Source organism: Heterodontus francisci, chromosome 1 (genome assembly GCF_036365525.1).
Source record: "Heterodontus francisci isolate sHetFra1 chromosome 1, sHetFra1.hap1, whole genome shotgun sequence".
NCBI classification, from domain to species: Eukaryota; Metazoa; Chordata; class Chondrichthyes; order Heterodontiformes; family Heterodontidae; genus Heterodontus; species Heterodontus francisci.
Window position 1 is genome coordinate 112,768,663 of NC_090371.1, and position 22,260 is coordinate 112,790,922.

The following is a 22,260-nucleotide window of genomic DNA, read 5'->3' on the forward strand; positions in this document are numbered from 1 at the left end:
GAGAGCTCTTCTCCTTCTATCATCACCATAACAGATTAACTGGCATTTACCTCATTTACTCTTTGTAAGACCTTGCTGTGTACCAATTGACTGCTACATTTTCCTTCATAAAAGTGGCTACAGGTCAAAATCCTTATTGCCTCTGAAGTACTTTGGGTTGTCATAATGTCCTCACTAAGTGACAGCAAGTCCTTGCCATATGTTGCTGATTTAGTTTATTCAAATGTATCTCGTTTTCTTGTATTTTCATTTCAGGAGGATGGTGGGCAGTTCAGAATTTTGGAGAAATTACAGGCACTGTGGCAATAGAGATGGGAACAGGCACCTACGTTCATGCTCTTGATAATGGTCTTTTTAGTCTTGGAGCGCCACATAAAGGTTTGTTGGCACAATTTAAAATATCTTAATCTGTCTCAATCTTCACTCTTAAATTAATATTTTACAGTTTCAGAAACTGGAAATTCAATACAATTTGTGACTTCCAGAATTAGCTAAAATAAAAGTTCCTTATGTATCCATTTGCTGAATCTCTCATTTTATTGCTCTGATTTCATTTCAGAATTTTGTATGTTGAAGCATTTCTGACAATACCTATCGTTAGATTGATTTTGTTCAAGAACAAAATCTGCCATTTCGAATTAGCAAAAGTAATTGTAGTTGGACTGGTGGGTCTGTACATTTCTATCTATGTACCCTTTTAAGATTGACATTTTAAAAGATATGGAGGGTAGATTTTCAACTTGCCACACTGGGTATATAACCAGTGTCGTGGATCGACCATTGGATTTTCATCTCTGCTGATTTCAATGGAAATAGAAATGAAAATTGGGCTGTTTCTGTACTGCACGGCCAATCCGCAATGCCAGATTTGTACCCAAGCAGTAAGTTAAAAAATCTACCCCTTCGCCACTCCATTTTTCTGCAAGATGCATCATGTGTGGTCAACAGATTGGGAAACCTTCACCCCAAACTTCCATCAGTGCTGCTATATGAATTTGACTGTCAGAAGGTGCACACCAGACTGAAGATTTTTCTCTGTCTCCGGAAACACACATGACCTTTGCTTGGCACTTCTCAGCTGTGTTGCAGCCAAAATTGGGAACTCACTGGAGTAAGGAACATCAAGCCCATCTTCTCCACTCTGGTACCTTATATTCAGGAGATCTGTATTCAAAACAAGTTTTGGTTAATTCTGAGAGTCTGTTGTAAACATTCTCATGAGTTACAGGATACATTGATCAGTGCTTTTAAACTGTAACTATTCAGTACTTATTAGCTTGGCTCAATCACAGAATCACAATCATAGAATTGTTGCAGTGCAGAAGGAGGCCACTCGACCCATCGTGTTCGCACCGGCTCTCCAAAAGAGCAATCCACTTAGTGCCTTTCCCTGTCTTTTCCCCGTAACCCTGCACATTCTTCCTTTTCGTATAACAGTCTAATTCCCTTTTGAGTACTTCAAATGAACCTCCCTCCACCACACTCTCAGGCAGTGCATTCCAGACCTTAACCACTTGCTGCTTGAGAAAGTTTTTGGTAGCACTCTCTCAGAAGATTGTAGATTCAAGCTGCCCAGGGTTTGAGCATATAATTTAGACACATTTCAGTGCATAGTTGAAGCTGTTTTTTTTAGATAAGACATTAAACCTGTCTGTCTCTTCTGGGCATGAAAGATCTAATGGTACTAATCAAAAAAGAGCAGGGGAGTTCGCCTGGAGTTCTGGCCAACATTCATCACTCAATGAACACCATGAAAATCATATTAACTGATCATTTATCGGATTACTGTTTGTGCACAAATTAGCTGCTGGATTTGTATACATAACTACAAACATATACACAACATATACAATACCAGCAGTACTACACTTCAAAAGTCATTAATTTGCTGTAAAATGCTTTGGGGTATTTTGAGGATGTGAAAAGTGCTATATGAATACAAGTTTGTTTATTCATACTTTATGGATAAAACAGACTTTTAGAAGTAGTTATAGTGCCACAGCTTTCAGCAACATTTGCTGCATGGCGATGATGAACAATTCTCTTTCTCATTGTAAGATATTATCTTTTTATTTCTTCTGCAGAGGATAATGAAACCCCTGATCCCCCAGAGCAGTTAACAGCTATTAAATTATCTGAAACCAGGTGAGAAATACAAGTTGCATTATTTCTTGTTTGCTTGAAGGGGAGGAAGAATCTGCACCTCATTTACTCATTAATGGAGCGAATGTTTGGTAGATAATAGAATTGGATTGGTAATCAAGAGTTCCATTGAATCAAAATGCAATGGAATGAAGACTAATACATTCATCTACCTTAATTCACTCCCTTCACCACCGATGCACAGCGGCAGCAGTGAGTACCATCTACAAGATGCACTACAGCAACTCACTCAGCTCCTTTGACAGCACCTTCCAAACCCCCGACCTCTACTGCCTAGAAGGTCAAGGGCAGCAGATGCATGGGAACACTACCACCTGCAAGTTCCCTCCTGAGTAACACATAATCCTGATTTGGAACTATATCGCTGTTCCTTCACTGTCACTGGGTCAAAATCCTGGAACTCCCTACCTAACAGTGTACCTACATCCCAAAGACTGCAGCAGTTCAAGAAGGCAGCTCACCACCACCTTCTCAAGGGCAATTAGGAATGGGCAATAAATCCTGGCCTGGCCAGCGATGCCTACATCCCATGAACGAAAGAAAAATAAAAGTATTCATTCAACCAATCCATTTGCTGAAATGGTTTGCATATATAAAAAATCACTCACTGATTGTAGGTGCATTGAAGTCTGTTTGTGGTAGACTTAAGTTCCTCTAAGTGTTTTACCAACAAAATGATGCTAACGCATGTTCCTGTTTTTAAAAAAGAAAAAGGAAATGAGCCCAAAATGTGATGTCAAGAACTTACTTCCAGATTAGCTAAAGTCTGATTTAAGTTCAATGGTGCCACTATTTATTTTTTATCATGAAAGATATCATAATTCAATTTATCCTTGAAGGAAATAATATTTCATAATTTCTATTTACTGATGTTTTCTGTGGCTTACACATTACAGTCTTGTGTTTGTTCACTGTTTTCATGTCCATCCTTAAGGGTTACTTTCCCATTGACTTAGACATAGATACAAATCTACCTTCATGTTTGTTTTTGTGCAGCCATGTCCAGAGACCCAGGGGAAAAAATAACAGCAGCAGCAGCAAAGTTAAATCATATCCAAAGTGGAAGTAATATAATTGACTACTTCTGCTCTCCTGCTGTGCCCTGACTCCACAACCCCTGCAACCCCCAGAAATTCTTGTGGATAATCAGCTAATACAAGCCAGATAATCAGGGTCAGAGTGAACTTGATGTATCTGCTCTTGGGTGCTGATACCATTTCAGAAATTCATAAATCATGGCCACTGACATTGAAGAAAGTGTAGTGACTTAGTCAGCAGGTGAGTATTTCTGTCTCCTATTCAGCAAATGTGACAGATGTGTATAATTGCAGGGCAACATAGGATTACAATTTGCGCTGATATTCACAAACAGAAATTTATTACATATACAGAAATGTGGATTAATGTGTGTGTATTTGTATTTAGATATGTACAATAAACGTATATATTTGAGATATATTTACATTTGAATGAACTGTTTGCACTTGCTTTGTACGCAATTTTACAGCAATTTAAGAATGAAATATAGGGAATTTGTATCATTTTATTAAAATTGATTAAAGTAAATTTTATAGGTTCCCCATAGATACTTCAGTACAATTATTAGTGTATTAAATGCAGATGGCCATTGTGATGATAGGAAGATATGGGATCGGTGAAGATTGTCTTGGTCCATCTATCTGGCTCCAAAGTGCAGAGTCAGAATGCACTGCTCACTACCTATATCACCCACTTGTTTTATTTTTCAAAACCTAACCTCAGTAATTATAAGGGGAAAAAGGATATCAGTCTAGACTGCCTCACTGGGCAGTCCATTCCAGGCGTTCACCACCCTCTCTCAAATAGCTCTGTCTGAACTGTCAATTGAACTTACCTCTTCAGAGCTTTATCCCTTGCCCCCCTCCTCCTAACCTCCCACTCCCACCCGCCTCCTCCTCCCAGTCATTCTCAGGGCCATGGTAAACAATTCAACCGGTCAGTGCACTTGAGGAACTTCTATAGTTCAATAACCTTTCTTCTCATAAACTCAAATCTGTAGTCTTTACTTGTAGCTTATATATTTGATGAATCTATCAGATGGGCTGCACTTTGTTGCTACCTTTGTTGATACCATGATATCCTTGCTGTAGCATGGCGACCAGAACTGTGTGCTGTATTCCAGTAGGGCATGAACCAATGCAATGTATGCATTTTACATAGATACAGGTTTGAATCAAAACTCCGAACAGCCCCATTGTCAATTATTAGATTTATAATTTCAGTTAGAAGGAGACCTGAATGTGTTAATTTTGCTCAGGTGTAGAGGTATTTGATACTGCTATCTACTGTAGTGCATTAAAAGCAATGCTAATATGTAGGTCTGAATTATTTAATAAACCAATTTGGCAGATGGTAATCTGACAACATGACAGTTTGTAATTTGTCAATATCCCATTGAGTAATGTGTTTATGTAAAATACATTGTTGTAATAACTATGTAAATCAACGTACTCTATATTTAAAACTTTCTTATGCATTAATATTGCAGAATATATTTTCACAACGTTTGGTTATTTTCTATAGAATAGCGCTGAAGTCTGGCTATGGCAAATATATGGGAATAAATTCTGATGGTGTTGTTACTGGACGATCAGATGCAATTGGGTCAAGAGAACAGTGGGAGCCAGTTTTTCAGGATGTAAGTTGCTTTTGCTTACTCGATATATTTTGCCAGTACTGTCGCACAACCACTTATATTCTACTTTTTTCCTTCCCTTATTCCAAAAACAGAGCAGCAATCAAGAAAGCCAACACAAAACACTGGTTAGGCCTCAGCTGGTGTATTGTGTACAATTCTGGGCACCACACTTTAGGAAGAATGTCAAGGTGTTAGGTGAGGAAGAGATTTCCTAGAATGGTAGCAGGGATGAGAGAACATCGATTATGTGGAGAGACTGGAGAAGCTGCTGCTGTTCTTCTTAGAGCAGAGAAGATTTGATTTTTTTTTTATTATTCTTTATTATTATTAGAGGTGTTCAAAATCATGAATGGTTTTGTTAGGGTAAATAAGGAGAAACTGTTTCCAGACTACTTGTCCAACATCCAGGACTGAATGAGCAGAAATTCCTCCAAAGAAATATTGAGAAAACTGAAGCCATTGTCTTTGGTCCCCATCACAAACTCGGTTCCCTAGACACCAACTGCATCCTTCTCTCTGGCAACTGTTTGAGGCTGACCCAGACTGTTCGCAACTTTGACCCCAAGGTGAGCTTCCGACCACGTATCCATGCTGTCACTAAGTCTGCCTAATTCCACCTCCATAACATCGCCTGACTCTGCCCTGCCTCAGCTCATCTGCTGCTGAAATCTTCATCCGTGCCTTTGTTACCTCTGGACTTGACTATTCCACTCCTGGTCAGCCTGCCGTCTTCCATAAACTTAAGCTCATCCAAAATTCTGCTGTTTATATTCCAACTAGCACTAAGTCCCATTCAGTCATCACCCCTGTGCTTGCCTACCTACATTGGCTCCCAGTTAAGTAATGCCTCGATTTTAAATTTCGCATCCTTGTTTTGACATCCCTCCATGGCCTCGCTACTCCCTATCTCTGTAACCTCCATCAGCCCTAAAACCCCTGAGTTATCTGTGCTCCTCCAATTCAGGCCTCTTGCACATCCTTGATTTAATTGCTGCACCATTGGCGGCCATGCCTTCAGCTAACAAGGCCCTTAGCTGTAGAATTCCTTCGCTGGACTTCTCTGCATCACTGACTCTCTCCTTCTTTAAGACTCTGCTTAAATCAACCATTTTGACCAACCTATTGGTCACCTGACCTAATATCTTACATGGCTCAGTGTCAAAGTTTGTTTGATGACACCCCTGTGAAGCACTTTGGGACATTTCACTATGTTAAAGGCACTATATAAATGCAAGTTATTGTTGTGGTTGTCGGTAACCAGAGGACACAAATTTAGGGTGATTGACAAAAGAACCAGAGGTGACACAAGGAAATTTTTTTTTTACACAGCGAGTTGTTGTAATCTGCAATGTGCTGCCTGAAAGGGTGGTGGAAACAGATTCAATCATCATGTTCAAAAGATATTTAGATAAATACTTGAAGGGAAAGAAATTACAGAGCCATGGGAAAAACACAGAGGAGTGGGATTAATTGGATTGCTCTACAAAAGAGATGGACCGAATTGCCTCCTGTGATGTATCATACTATAATTCTATGAATGTTAAATTACATGGCCAAAAGGAATAGGCATCAAAGGAAGTTATGAGCAAATTGTAAAATGCTGTGGTCAGACTGCACCTTGAGTACTGTGCCCAGTTCTAGTCAACAAAAGACGAGGGAAACAATCACACATTGAAGGCAGTTCCAAGAACATCCAAAATGCTAATCCTTATTTTAGAGGCCTGAGTTACAAGAAAAGACTTTTTAGCCTTAGAAGGAAGCTGGGAGCTGGAACCACAGTTATAGGCACATGGACCTCAGTTTACCTCAGACCCAGAGGACCTCCAAAGAAAGGTGTCTCCAGTAATACAGCACACTCTCACTACTGCACTAAAACATCAGCCTTTATTATGTGCACCAGGAAGTTTTTTTTGTCCATGAGCAATGCCATGGGACAATAATACATTGTTTGTTATACAGTATAATGCTTCTGCCTGCCTCACTGTGTGATGTATAATTCAAAGTCTTGCAGACGGCATCCCAGCTTAAAAATGTATAAAGGGTGTTACACCTCAAAAGTAAACAACACTTTTTTGCTTGTCTTAAACACCCACTATTAATTTAATATCACTGCTCAAATATAGACCAGTCAACAAAGGTCCCATTCATCAACCAGAAATACAAATAACCAACTGCTTGTAATAAAATACTGGAAGTTCTTTAATGGCCATGTTGATTTGTCATTAAGTCCACTCTGCCCAACTGAAAATAATATTTAAAATATAAATGTATAAGATGTAAACATTTCTGGAAAGAACATGAAACTTACAGATAAAGCCACTCATTCTATGTTCTAAATGCCTTTAAGATATTTCCCCTTCACAGGCCTGCCATTTTCTTTGGGAACTGGGGCTTGTATTCTGCTTAGTTCCCCAAACATGCTTTGTATTTGAATGATTCAAACAGGTAGTGCACAGGAATTCCAGGAGTCTGCCTGTCTCAGGCTGTGTATGTCACAATGATAGACCACACCTTCCAGAATACAGCTAATATACCACCAGCTCAACGGGGAGAGTGGGATTTGCAAATTATAAGTCACGATATGCTGTGTGAATGACCTGTCAATCATAAAATTATGGTGCTTTAATGATACATGACATTTTGATTGGACAAAGAAACAACTTCCTGATTCAAAATATGATCCAAAGACAAAATTCTTTTGAGTATAGTTATCATAGTTTCCTACATCCTCTGCTTCTCCTGAAGTATATTATCTATAATTTTTTAAATGTGTTCTTTCTTTTGCAGCATTCCTTGGTAAGGGCTGCCTCCTCCCCTCCCACCCTCCCTCCACACTGTGTTCTGCTTCACAGACTTGATGTTAGATGGAAAATGTTGTGAGGCCTTGGGGGTTCCATGGTAGTGATGTTTAGATAGAGTTGTATATTGTAGGCGCATATTTGGAAAACTGACCAAGTTTGCAGAAAATGTTGAAAATATGCAACACAATAAGGTCACTGAAACGTTGTAGAACATATTTACAACAGCAACAACTTGCATTTATGTAGCACCTTCAATGTAGTAAAACATCCCAAGGCACTTCAAAGAAGCATTATCAAACAAAATTTGACACTGAGCCACGGAAGGAAATATTGGGAAAGATGACCAAATCATGGTCAAAGAGATAGATATTAAGATATCCTGATCTATAACTTTCAAATACTGTGGTCTGGGTTTGCGAACTGGGTGTATGAACTGCACGGTTTCTCCCCAGTGTTGTCCAAGATGATGAGGTCATTTGTGACGTGTGGGAGGATTTTATGTGCAGGGTGAGATCAAGAGGGACAAGAAGAACAGAGGAAATGGGGCAAAGTGAATTCAAGAAGTTATTCAGTACAGAGTCCAGAAGAGAAGGGATTTCAGTAGTATTTATAAAGCGCACACATTGGTGTAATAAAGTATTCTACACTCACTAGCTTTTCTTTTTCCAGGGAAAGTTGGCATTGATGGCTTCAAACAGCTGCTTCATCTCTTGTAACAATGAAGGTGACATTATTGCAAAGCAAAAAACAGCAGGAGAGGAGGAGATGATAAAGGTATCACAGAATCGTTACAGTGTAGAAGGAGGCCATTCAGCCCATCATGTCTGCTCCGGCTCTCTGAAAGAGCCATTCCCTCAGTTCCATTCCCCCGTCTTCTCCCCGTAACCCTACACATTCTTCCTTTTCATATCACTGTCTAATTCCCTTTTGAATGCTTCAATTGAACCTGCCTACACCACGTTCTCAGGCAGTGCATTCCAGACCTTAACCACTCGCTGCGTGAAAAAGTTTTCCCTCATGTCACTTTTGCCTCTCTTACCAAATACATTAATTCTGTGCCCTCTCGTTCTCGATCCTTTCATGAATGGGAACAGTTTCTCTCTATCTACTCTGTCCAGACCCCTCAAGATTTTGAATGCCTCTATCAAATCACCTCTCAGCCTTCTCTTCAAGGAAAACAGTCCTAAGTTCTCCAATCTATCTTCATAACTGAAATTCCTCATCCTTGGAACCATTCTTGTGAATTTTTTCTTTACTCTCTCCAATGCCCTCACGTCTTTCCTCAAATGCAGCACCCAGAACTGGACGCAATACTCCAGCTGAGGCCAAACTAGTGTCTTTTGTAAGTTCAACATAACTTCCTTGCTCTTGTACTCTATGCCCCTATTAATAAAGCCCAGGTTACTGTATGCTTTATTGACCACTCTCTCAACCTGTCCTGCCATCTTCAATGACTTAGGCACATATACACCTTGGTCCCTCTGCAACTGCACCGTCTTTAGAATTGTAGCCTTTATTTTATATTGTCTCCATGTTCTTCCTACCAAAATGAATCACTTCACATTTCTATGCATTGAACTTCATCTGCCACCTGTCTGTCCATTCCATCAACTTGTCTATGTCCTTTTGAAGTTCTACACCATCCTCCTCACAGTTCACAATGCTTCCAAGTTTCATATTATCTGCAAACTTTGAAATTGTGTCCTGTACACCAAGGTCTAGGTCATTAATATATATCAGGAAAAGCAAGGGTCCCAACACCAATCCCTGGGGAACTCCACTACAAACCTTTCTCCAGCCCAAAAAACATCCATTAACCACTACTTTGTTTCCTGTCACTCAGCCAATTTCATATCCATGTTGCTACCGTCCCTTTTATCCATGAGCTACAAGTTTCCTGTGGATTGCTCTGGTTTGATTGTAAAGTAAACCAGCAAATAACCTGTTTCTTCCACTTATATAATATATTATATCTGATTTGATATCCTGGGGCTGAGATGATTGGCCTCTAACAACCACAGCCATCTTCCTTCGTGTTAGGTATGACTCTAACCAGTAGAGAGTTTTCTGTTGATTCCCAGTGACTTCAATTTTACTAGGAATCCTTGATATCACACTAGATCAAATGCTGCATTAGATGTTATTTGGTCTATTATCTATGTACTGGTTCTTTGCTAATCGATACAAACTAACCGACTGTGGCTATTTTCCTATCACCAAGTATCTTTCTCTTCAAATATTTATTCACTATACACTGACTTCTGTCTCTATCTGGACAGTGTACAATGTTAACTTTTATAATTTCTCTCTTTTTGTGAAAGATGTTACAGACACACCCTTCTACATATAGTTGACATAGAAGTTCTACTACAAAAACAACTAAGAGTACTAGAACAAAACTAAGAAATGAGGACTGAAGACTTTAGTTTATCCTTAATTTCCAAAGAAATCACCTCAATTCTGTTGACCAATCTGAGTGATGTTAGAAAAGTTCACCTCTTTTGTGTCGACCACCTCACATGGTCCCTTTAGTATCCTTGATGACCTCCAAGTCAATGAAGCGCTAGCACCTAGACATGCCAAGTCACATGTTTACTCCCCAGCTTCTCATCCAGAATTCTAATTTTTTCAGAACCAATTTCTTTTTTACAGTTATTTCTACAATTCTATATTTAATATGCTTATTAGCACTCGCTAAATCCTTTTGTATTATCTGCTAGCCTATTTTCCTGCTTTTTACCTCCCCATTCCATTTCAATATTCCTCATGATTTTCTTTAGTCCTAGTTTTATCATATACCTCCCTTGTTTCAATTTAGCTTTAAATCTCCATCTTTCTTCTCAGGACTCCGTTCTTTGATACACACCCATTTTATATTTTAGGAATATATTTATTTTGTACTGTATGCATCTCATATTTGAAGAATCCCACTGCTGATCTGACATCCCATTTGGTATTTTTTCTATCCAGTTGCTTTGCACCTGATTCTTTCTATTCTTTCTATTCTTACTGAACTTTGCCTTTTATCAATTTAGCACCCTTATTTTTGACTATTCTTTATCCTTCTCCAGTGTTACATTGGACATAACAATGTCACCATTTCCCAGTAGTTCTCATAATCTGACATCAGATATTTGCTCCACTTACTTTTCCAGAGCCAAAGCAAACAATGGTTCTTCACTTGTTTAACATGAAACATACTGATGTAGGTAGTCGTCTTACTTGCAGTCTAAAAATCGTTCCCTCCTTTCACCACTAGCATTTTATTCAAATTTATCTTGGAATAATTAAAATCACTCAGTTTTATTGGCCGTTTGTTTTCATTTATTGCTCTGAACTGTCTGCAGATCTAATTCGCTATCTTATCTCCACACTTTGTTGGTCTGCATTGCACACTAAGAATTTTACAATTTTCATTCTGTCCCGCAACTCTGCCTATAGATTCTTCTTGCGACAAGCCCCAGGAATATCCTTACATTATACTGCTGTGATAAACTCCTTTATTAACATCACCATCCAGCCCATTTTTCTCCCATGTCTCCTGAAAATGTCACAAACAGGAGTAATAATATATAATAAAAACAGCAAATGCTGGAAATGCTCAGCAGACCTGGTAGCATAAATGGAGAGAGAAACTAAGTTAGCATTTCTGGACGATGACTTTTCGTCAGAACTGGAAAGTAGCGGCAGTAATTTTGCTTTTGCATTAGTAGGTTTCAGAAGAACTGGAAACTTAAGCTATGATGTTGTGGCTAATGTAATGTGTCCCTCCAATTAGCCATTAATGTTTCTAATGCTTCAATTCAGTTTGAAATGCTTTGTACATTCACAAAAATAACACTCAATCCTGACTCCGATTTCCTTTTTAAGCATTGTACCCTATTCTTTTTCCCTGATGTTCTCATTTAATTGTTATTAACATCCCTTGCCCCTTCTACACGAGTGTCCTTATCTCTCACAACTTCTTTAATTTCTGGTAATAATTTTTCACCAATTATCTTAGTTAAGCCTTCAGCTTCTATTCCAGCAGTTTTATTAATACTGCTCTCCCTCTTCATTCTCAATGCATACAGGTTAGCCAGGTCCAACTTTGTATATTTTTCTACTTTATTTGTAATTATATTTTTGTTTTAAACAGATCCGTTCCTGTGCTGACATTGTAATAAAGGAAAAAGATGAGCTTTTAGATGAAGACAAGGGTAATGTGAAGCAATGTGAAATCAACTATGTGTAAGTACAACAGTTCTACTCTCAATCATCAGTAAAGTGATGGAAGGTGTCATCAACAGTGCCATCAAGCAGCTCTTGCTTAGCAATAACTTGCTCAGTGAGGCTCAGCTTGGGTTCCGCCAGGGCCACTCAGCTCCTGACCTCATTACAGCCTTGGTTCAAACGTGGACAAAAGGGCTGAACTCGAGGTGAGGTGAGAGTAACTGCCCTTGACATCAAGGCAGCATTTGACCGAATATGGCATCAAGGAGCCCTAGCAAAACTGAAGTCAATGGGTATTAGAGGAAAACTCTCCGCTGGTTGGAGTCATACCTAGCACAAAGGAAGATGGTTGTGGTTGTTGGAGGTCAATCATCTGAGCTCCAGGACATCACTGCAGGAGTTCCTTAGGGTAGTGTCCTAGGCCCAACTATCTTCAGTTACTTTATCAATGACCTAACTTCAATCATAAGGTCAGAAGTGGGGATGTTCGCTGATTATTGCACAATGTTCAGCACCATTCACGACTCCTCAGATACTGAAGCAGTCCGTGTAGAAATTCAGCAAGACCTGGACAATATCCAGGCTTGGGCTGATAAGTGGCAAGTAACATTCGCGCCACACAAGTGCCAGGTAATGACCATCTCCAACAAGAGAGAATCTAACCATCTCCCCTTGACATTCAATGGCATTACCATCGCTGAATCCCTCACTATCAACATCCTACGGACTACCATTGACCAGAAACTGAACTGGAGTAGCCATATAAATACCATGGCTACAAGAGCGGGTCAGAGGCTAGGAATCCTGCGGTGAGTAACTCACCTCCTGACTCCGCAAAGTCTATCCACCATCTACAAGGGACAAGTCAGGAGTGTGATAGAATACTCTCCACTTACCTGGATGAGTGCAGCTCCAACAACACTCAAGAAGCTCGACACCATCCAGGACAAAGCAGCCCACTTGATTGGCACCCCATCCATAAGCATTCAGTCCCTCCACCACTGACTCACAGTGGCAGCAGTGTGTACCATCTACAAAATGCACTGCAGCAACGCACCAAGGCTCCTTGGACAGCACCTTCCAAACCTGCGACCTCTACCAACTAGAAGTACAAGGGCAGCAAATGCATGGGAACACCACCACCTGCAAGTTCCCCTCCAAGTCACACACCATCCTGACTTGGAACTATATCGCTGTTCTTTCACTGTCATTGGATCAAAATCCTGGAACTCCCTTCCTAACAGCACTGTGGGTGTACCTACCTCATATGAACTGCAGCAGTTCAAGAGGACAGCTCACCACCTCAAGGGCAATAGGGATGGGCCATAAATTCTGGCCCAGCCAGCGATGCCCACATCCCATGAATGAATTTTAAAAAAGCACAATTGAAGTAGTCCACAGAATAAAATGTACCTATTTATAATTTTAAATTACTGAGGGGAGAGAGAATGGATAGCTGCAGCAAAATGCATCCTTTTATTGCCAGACCTAGGTTCACATTCTTCCTAGAAAGATAAAATTAGTCCTTCATTTTCCTTGTAAAGTGCCTGGTACCCAATACAAATTAGTTTGGATAGTTTTTACAGTTTCTGAAGAAAATTCCACGTAAAATATACACTTTCAACTTAGCACTGTTAAGGGAATCTTTCTCAGGCAAAGCAGATGAAGAGTATGGGCCTATCACAATATTGTAGTAGAGGGTTATTAAGTATTGATGTTCAGGTTGGAACAGCATACAAAGTTCTACACAACATATCATAACGCATGCTTCAGCTGACCAGATCATGCTTGGTATAATGTTACATACAAACGTGGAGAAAGAAAATGTGCCAGTCGTTATTTTTAAAGTATATGTCTGGAATATTCAGATTTAATGTCAAATCATCTTTTATGTCACATATTCTAGAAATTCTGAATAATGAGCTTCTGTAGTTGAAAAGATTTCGGAGAGTCCCAGATTTTAACTACCCTTTGTGTGAAGAGGTGCTTCCTGACATCATCTCTGAATGTCCTAGCTCTAATTTTAACGTTATGCCCTTGTTCTAGACTCCACCACCAGAGATAAGGGAATACAAGACAAGTACATGCAACCTCATAATTCACATCTTAGCCCTGTATTATTCTGGTGAATCTGCACTGCACCCCCTCAAAGACCAATATATCTTTCCTAAGGTGCGATGCCTGTATCTAATGCAGTCTAACCAGATCTTTATACAACTGTAGCATAACTTAAACATTTACTGTCTTCACCACCCGCGCACTGTGGCTGCAGTGTATACCATCTACAAGACGCACTACAGCAACTTGCCAAGGCTCCTTCAGCAGAACCTTCCAAATCTGTCGCCTCTACCACCTAGAAAAACAAGGGCAGCAGGCACATGGGGCACCACCACCAGCAAATTCCCCTCCAAGCCACCCACCATCCTGACTTGGAAATGTATCGCTGTTCCTCTACTGTTGCTGGGTCAAAATTCTGGAACTCCCTCCCTAACAGCACTGTGGGTGTACCTACACCACATGGACTGCAGCAGTTGAAGAAGATAGCTCACCACCACCTTCTCAAGGGCAATTAGTAATGGGCAATAACTGCTGGCCCTGCCAGTGACGCCCACATCCCATGAATTAAAAAAAAACTTAGATCCCTTTGTATTCCATCCCCTTTGAGATAAAGGCCAACATTCCATTAGCCTTTTTACTTATTTTTGCAGAACGTTAATATGCAGGTATAGCAAACAATTAGGAAGCTAACTGGGACATTAACCTGTATTGCAAGGGGGTTGGAGTATAAGAATAAGCAGATCTTGCTGCGATTATGTAGGACTTTGATGAGACTACACCTGGAGTACTGTGTATCGCTTGGGTGGTCTTACCTAAGGAAGAATGATCTTGCCTTAGTGGGGGTGCAACAGAGGTTCATTAGATTGATTCCTGGGATGAATGAGTAGGCCCATGAAGAGAGATTGAGTAGAATGGGGCTATATTCTCTGGAGTTTATAAGAATGAGAGGTGATCCCATTGAAACATATAATATTCTTAGGGAGCTTGACGGGGTAAATGTTAAGAGATTGTTTCCCCTGCCGTTTAGTTTTATCAATGGCTTTCTGTTCACATCTAACCTAATTCTGTGCCTTTGTAACTTGTGCTGATGCACTCTCCTTCCAGTTCTCCCATGCCTATCTTGCTTAGATAACCTATCCACTTGGAGAAAATCTAAGCCCTCCATTATATTAAAGACCTCTATGTCCCTGGAAATCTATTGTTATGCCCAAGTAAAGATTTAACATATTCCTAACTTTTAAGATACAAACTTTATTTGCTATGGACTCTTTGAAATTGACTTTTCCTTTGAAAAAGTGGACAATGTGCTGCAAAGATGGCTGCCAAAGTTCAGATGACCTTGCCTGTGTATTCAAAAACTGCCTCACTGTCTCGAAAGGACAAAAGGATACATCTAAACTAAGAAGTGTTAACTGCACCCGTCCTGAAACCATCAAGAGACATTCCTGAATTGAATGGTTTTCTTCTGAGAAAAATGTGTGAAGTCGCCACATCATAACAAAATAGTACCCATCCAGACATTAATAGATAGCCATGGATTCCACATCCTGGTCGATTGTTTGATCACACCAGGGGAGAAGGCCATGTGTCAACTAACAAATGCTAATGTGATGGATTTTGACCTTAAAGGGTAGCCCTCTAGAGAGAGAGGCGAGATCATAGCAATGTCACAGAAAGCAATCCAGCCAGGGCTGTGGAAGGATCCAGCCAGGCGAGATGAAGAAGCCGTGCTGCTAATTCTGCACTTCAACTTGCTGCAACAGAGAACTGAATGTGACCACCACCTCCAGTCTGAAATCTTAACCACCAGAAATCTACAACACACCAACAAGTGCAAGACTACAAATACCCAGGCTTGCACCTTTAAAAGAGACTCTCCTTCCAAGAAGATTAAACAGGTTTACTGTAAACCACAAACACCCAGCTTATTTTAACCACTTATCCCTTTTCCTCTCTATCTATTGTGTTTGCACATGTGAGTGAATGTGTAAGTGAGTGAGTGTGTGACCATTTCGGGAATTGAGTAAAAATAGATTTTTTTTTAACCTACGAGAAGATCTATCATTTGTCTGTTTATTTGACCCTAAAAACTCAGCGTCTAACTGACCATTTTTAACAAAACACCGATTGCGGTCAGTTGGGAGGTGAACAGTGGGAACTACCCACTCCCCTTACTACCTGTCCCTAACTATACCTTCCTAAAGTAAATGGTTCCAGTTCTGTAAGCCTGTCCTGATAACTGTCAATACACAACCCCATATTAAGTTGATTTATCAAGTTTGGTTTCATAGAGAATTAGCGTATATTGCAAAAAAAGTTGTAAGTATAAAAACTGAAACTTAATCCAGAGTTGTAAGACTTAGAACAAGTAGGTGAGAAATAGCTTTGAATGTACCATGGTATTGGGCTGTTGTTTGTTATTGTGCTAAGGGCTTATTTCAGGTTCTCAGTGTATTTCATTATTCTTTTGCAGAAAGAAATTCCAGAGTTTTCAAGATCGTAAACTTAGAGTAAATGTAGAGGACAGTAAAATGCTGAAGAAAGCCAGGCAAGAAGGTACTTTCCATGAGGCCTTGCTAGACAGGTATGTACTTGAGTTTTTAAATGTAGCAACTAGGAAGGTGGCTTCCCATTTAGTTTCTTAGAGTCATTGAATGGTTACAGCACAGAAGGAGGACATTCAGCCCATCATGTCCAAGACGGCTCTCTGCAAGATCCACTCACCTAGTCCCACTCCCCTGCATTTTCCCTGTAGTCCTGCAAATCTTTTCTCTTCATATAATTATCCAATTACCTTTTGAAAGCCACAATTGAATTTGCCACCATCACACTCTCAGGCAACGCACTCCAGATCCTAACCACTTATTACGTAAAAAAGTTTTTCCTCATGTCTCCTCTTGTTCTTTTACCAATCACCTTAAATCGACGTCCTCTGGTCTTGGTCCCTTCCGTCAGTGGGAATAAGTTTCGCTCAATCTACTCTGTCCAAACCCCTCATGATTTTGAATACCTCTATCAAATCTCTTCTCTAAGGAGAATGATACTAGCTTCACAAATCTATCTACATAACTTAAGTCTCTCATCCCCAGAACCATTCTTGTAAATTAGATTAGAGATACAGCACCTTCTCCAATGCCTTCACATCCTTCCTAAGGTGTGGTGCCCAGAATTGGACTCCAGTTGAGGCCGAACCAGTGTTGTATATTTGTACTCTATGCCTCTATTTATAAAGCCCAGGATCCTGTATGCCTTATTAACCACTTTCTCAACCAGCCCTGTCACCTTCAAAAATTTGTGCCCATGCACCCCAGGTCCCGCTACTCCTGCACCCCCTTTATAATTGTCACCTTTATTTTATATTGCCTTTCCTTGTTCTTCCTACCAAAATGAATCACTTCACACTTCTCTGCATTAAATATCATCTGCTATGTGTCTGCCCATTCCACCAGCCTGTCTATGTCCTCTTGAAGTTTATCACGATCCTCCTCACAGTTCACAATACTTCCAAGTTTTGTATCATCTGCACGTTTTGAAATTATGCCCTACACACCCAACTCTAGATCATTATAGATCAAGAAAACCAGTGGTCCTAATACCGACCCCTAGGGAACCCCATTGTATACGTTTCTCCAGTCCCAAAAATAATTGTTCAGCTCTACTCTCTTCTTGTCACTCAGCCAACTTCATATCCATGCTGTTACCATCTCTTTTATTCCATGGGCTTCAACTTTGCTGACAAGCTTGTTATGTGGCACTTTATCAAATGCCTTTTGAAAGTCCATGCAACTTCATCAACCCTCTCTGTTATCTCATCAAAACAACTCAAATTAGTTAAACATGATTTGCCCTTAACAGATCCACATTTGTTCAAGTGACTATTGATTTGTCCTGAATTATCGTTTCTAAAAGCTTTCCCACCACCGAGGTTCAACTGACTGGCCTGTAGTTGCTGGGCTTATTCTTACACCCTTTTTGAACAAGAGTGTGACATTTCCAATTCTCCAGTCCTCTGGCACCATTCCTGTATCTAAGGAGGATTTGAAGATTATGGCCAATGCCTCCACAATTTCCACCCTCAGTATCCTCAGATGTTTCTGATGCAATCCTGGTGATTTACCAATCTTAAGTACAGTTAGCCTTTCTAATTCATCTTGTTTACCAATTTTTAGCCTATCCAGTGACTCAAATACCTCCTCTTTCTCTAGACTTTGGCTAGCTGAAAGAAGACAGAGGGTGGTGGTTGATGGCAAATGTTCATCCTGGAGTTTAGTTACTAGTGGTGTACCGCAAGGTTCTGTTTTGGGGCCACTGCTGTTTGTCATTTTTATAAATGACCTGGATGAGGGTGTAGAAGGGTGGGTTAGTAAATTTGCGGATGACACGAAGGTCGGTGGAGTTGTGGATAGTGTCGAAGGATGTTGTAGGGTACAGAGGGACATAGATAGGCTGCAGAGCTGGGCTGAGAGATGGCAAATGGAGTTTAATGCGGAGAAGTGTGAGGTGATTCACTTTGGAAGGAGTAACAGCAATGCAGAGTACTGGGCTAATGGGAAGATTCTTGGTAGTGTAGATGAGCAGAGAGATCTTGGTGTCCAGGTACATAAATCCCTGAAAGTTGCTACCCAGGTTAATAGGGCTGTTAAGAAGGCATATGGTGTGTTAGCTTTTATTAGTAGGGGGATCGAGTTTCGGAGCCACGAGGTCATGATGCAGCTGTACAAAACTCTGGTGAGGCCGCACCTTGAGTATTGCGTGCAGTTCTGGTCACCGCATTATAGGAAGGATGTGGAAGCTTTGGAAAGGGTGCAGAGGAGATTTACTAGGATGTTGCCTGGTATGGAAGGAAGGTCTTACGAGGAAAGGCTGAGGGACTTGGGGTTGTTTTCGTTAGAGAGAAGGAGGAGGAGAGGTGACTTAATAGAGACATACAAGATAATCAGAGGGTTAGATAGGGTGGATAGTGAGAGTCTTTTTCCTCGGATGATGATGGCAAACACGAGGGGACATAGCTTTAAGTTGAGGGGTGAAAGATATAGGACAGATGTCAGAGGTAGTTTCTTTACTCAGAGAGTAGTAGGGGCGTGGAACGCCCTGCCTGCAACAGTAGTAGACTCGCCAACTTTAAGGGCATTTAAGTGGTCATTGGATAGACATATGGATGAAAATGGAATAGTGTAGGTCAGATGGTCGGCGCAACATCGAAGGCCGAAGGGCCTGTACTGCGCTGTAATGTTCTAATGTTCTAACTTTGGAAGCATCGTCTTCCTCAGTAAAAGTTGGATGCAAAATACATTGCAGTTATTTTTTATCTTTACATTTTCATAATGAAATTTCTTTGTTTTGCTCTGCAGGCGATCCAAGATGAAAGCTGACCGATACTGCAAATAAAGCGAGGATATTATCTTGATCTAGTCACTGTTTTGTGATTTTTTTTAAATCCCCAAGACTACTTGAATTCATATGAAACTGGCAGTGTTGTACAACCAGCAGCTATATGTGTAATATAAACCTGCCACTTTTTAATTTCCATTTTGCTTTTGACGGGTGTATTGCGTTGGTAGCCTTGAATGGTTACTGCTGTAGATTACGCCTATTGTAAGAATGAACTGCATATGTGCTGTATTCAACTTCATTATAGTGATCGAGTGTGCTACATTCCAACTAAACTTTTACTCTGGCACTTGATACAAGGAAGTGAAGAGTGAAAGGCAAGTTCAAACACAGAAAAACTGTTTGTTCTGTGCACAACATTTATAGCGCCTCATTTCATACTTGCTCGTTCACGATCCATGTTGTTATCCTGTTGGTGATTTAAGTCTTAGATTTGGGATGCGGACAAACAACCAAATGTCAGAAACCTTAGTGTATTAAACATGTATAAAATTAAATTATGTATAAAATTAACATTAAGCTTTGCTCTTCTGATTTCTTTTTAGATTTAGGCTGCGGGAAGAGAAATGAGCACAAACCTCATAGGAGTGTGTCTCAAGATAATTGAGAGATTGATAAAATCATGGTTTGATCTATTCTTTCCTCAAAAGATAATGTATGGAGGGATGTGACTAGTGGTGTTCCGCAGGGATCAGTGCTGGGATCTTTGCTCTTTGTAGTATATATAAATGATTTGGAGGAAAATGTAGCTGGTCTGATTAGTAAGTTTGCGGACGACACAAAGGTTGGTGGAGTTGCGGATAATGATGAGGATTGTCAGAGGATACAGCAGGATATAGATCGGTTGGAGTCTTGGGCGGAGAAATGGCAGACGGAGTTTAATCCGGACAAATGTGAGGTAATGCATTTTGGAAGGTCTAATGCAGGTAGGAGGTATACAGTAAATGGCAGAACCCTTAGGAGTATTGACAGGCAGAGAGATCTGGGCGTACAGGTCCACAGGTCACTGAAAGTGGCAACGCAGGTGGATAAAGTAGTCAAGAAGGCATATGGCATGCTTGCCTTCATCGGTCGGGGCATAGAGTATAAAAATTGGCAAGTCATGTTGCAGCTGTACAGAACCTTAGTTAGGCCAAACTTCGAATATTGCGTGCAATTCTGGTCGCCACACTACCAGAAGGACGTGGAGGCTTTGGAGAGGGTACAGAGGAGGTTTACCAGGATGTTGCCTGGTCTGGAGGGCATTAGCTATGAGGAGAGGTTGGAAAACCTCAGATTGTTTTCACTGGAACGACGGAGGTGGAGGGGCGACATGATAGAGGTTTACAAAGTTATGAGCGGCATGGACAGAGTGGATAGTCAGAAGCTTTTTCCCAGGGTGGAAGAGTCAGTCACGAGGGGACATAGGTTTAAGGTGCGAGGCAAGTTTTTTACACAGAGGGTGCCTGGAACTTGCTGCCAGGGGAGGTGGTGGAAGCAGATACGATAGCGACATTTAAGAGACATCTTGACAAATATATGAATAGGAAGGGAATAGAGGGATATGGGCCCTGGAAGTGCAGAAGGTGTTAGTTTAGGCAGGCATCAAGATCGGCGCAGGCTTGGAGGGTCGAATGGCCTGTTCCTGTGCTGTACTGTTCTTTGTTCTTTGTACTCATTGGTTTTATTTATGCCATATAGAAAGTTGCATTCCTATTGTATTCTTTTTCAATGATTATGCAAATCAAGTGTTATCACCTACTTAGCAAATTAAGTAAACAAAACATATGATGAATCCTATCCATTCAATTTTGTTATATTAAGATAACCTTGTTAAGGTTTAAATGTTGAGTTCAGATATTTAGTATGAGAAAGGGGTGGGCATGGAATGAAGCTCTGAGGAGGGACGTTGAATAGCCAGATTAAGTAGAACAAATCTTCACTAACATTGGTGCATCTTTTGCATTAACTGTCCAGGTTGACGATCTAGGCTGATAACAGTAATTTCAAGAGGGAGTTTGGACGGGCATTTAATGAAATCAATTGAGGGATATAAGCAGTGAACTTCGGGGATAGTCAGATGGAACTGTCTTGTACATTCGTACATTCCTGATTAAATAGGATATACAGCACAGAAACAGGTCATTTAGCTCAACTAGTCCATGCCATCATTTATGCTTCACTCAAGCCTCCTCCTGCCTCTCCTCATGTAACACTATCAGCATAACCTTCTATTCCCTTCTCCTTCATCTAACCTCCACTTAAATGCATCTATACTATTTGCTTCAAACACTCCCTGTGGCAGCAAGTTCCACATTCTCACCACTCTCTGGGTAAAGAAGTTTCTTCTGAATTCCCTGTTTTATTTTTTTGGTGACTATCTTATATTGATGGCCTCTAGTTTTACTCTTCCCCACAAGTGGAAACATTCAGTGTCTACTCCATCAAAACCTTTCATAATTTTAAACACCTCTATTCGGTCACCCCTCAGCCTTCTCTTTTCAGGAGAAAAAAGACCCAGCCTCCTTTCTCTCCTAATAAGTATACCCTATACCCCTTGCATTTCTGGTACCATCCTTGTAAATCTTTTTTGAACCCTCTCCAGTGCCTCTATATCAACCAAATTTGGATACAAGTTTAGCATAACCTCTTTACTTTTCAGATCTATCCTTCTAGAAATAAACTCTAGTGCTTGGTTTGCTTTTGTATGGCTTTGTTAACCTATGTTGCTACTTTTAGTGATTTGTGTATTTGTACTCTCAATAATGGGCTAGATTGTGGAGAATGTACCATATCTACACAATAGAGCTTAAAAAACTGAAATGTTAGTCTAAATTATGTGATGTGTGGCTTGAAGCACAACATTCTAACTCGGGCAACAACTCTAATTGATTCATGTTGCTGCCCGAAAATGATTGAATTGGCTAGATAATATGCGCAGGATTTTCTGATCTCACAAGAATTCCTGCCACAGTCTAT

At 40.3% G+C, this 22,260-nt stretch overlaps 1 protein-coding gene across 2 annotated transcripts in view; it reads left to right on the forward strand.

Moving 5' to 3' along the window:
- frg1 (FSHD region gene 1) overlaps positions 1 to 19,815 on the forward strand; it is a 46,191-nt gene extending 26,376 nt beyond the window's left edge. The window contains exons 3-9 of one of the 2 annotated variants that reach the window (XM_068034475.1): positions 256 to 378; positions 2,085 to 2,145; positions 4,726 to 4,840; positions 8,311 to 8,415; positions 11,780 to 11,871; positions 16,385 to 16,495; positions 19,263 to 19,815. In XM_068034475.1, coding sequence (XP_067890576.1) covers positions 256 to 378; positions 2,085 to 2,145; positions 4,726 to 4,840; positions 8,311 to 8,415; positions 11,780 to 11,871; positions 16,385 to 16,495; positions 19,263 to 19,299 — 644 coding nt within the window. In that variant the 3' untranslated portion in view covers positions 19,300 to 19,815. The remainder of the gene's footprint in view (positions 1 to 255; positions 379 to 2,084; positions 2,146 to 4,725; positions 4,841 to 8,310; positions 8,416 to 11,779; positions 11,872 to 16,384; positions 16,496 to 19,262) is intronic. The other variant, XM_068034481.1, reaches the window with a different exon arrangement.
- Positions 19,816 to 22,260: the final 2,445 nt, after the last annotated feature.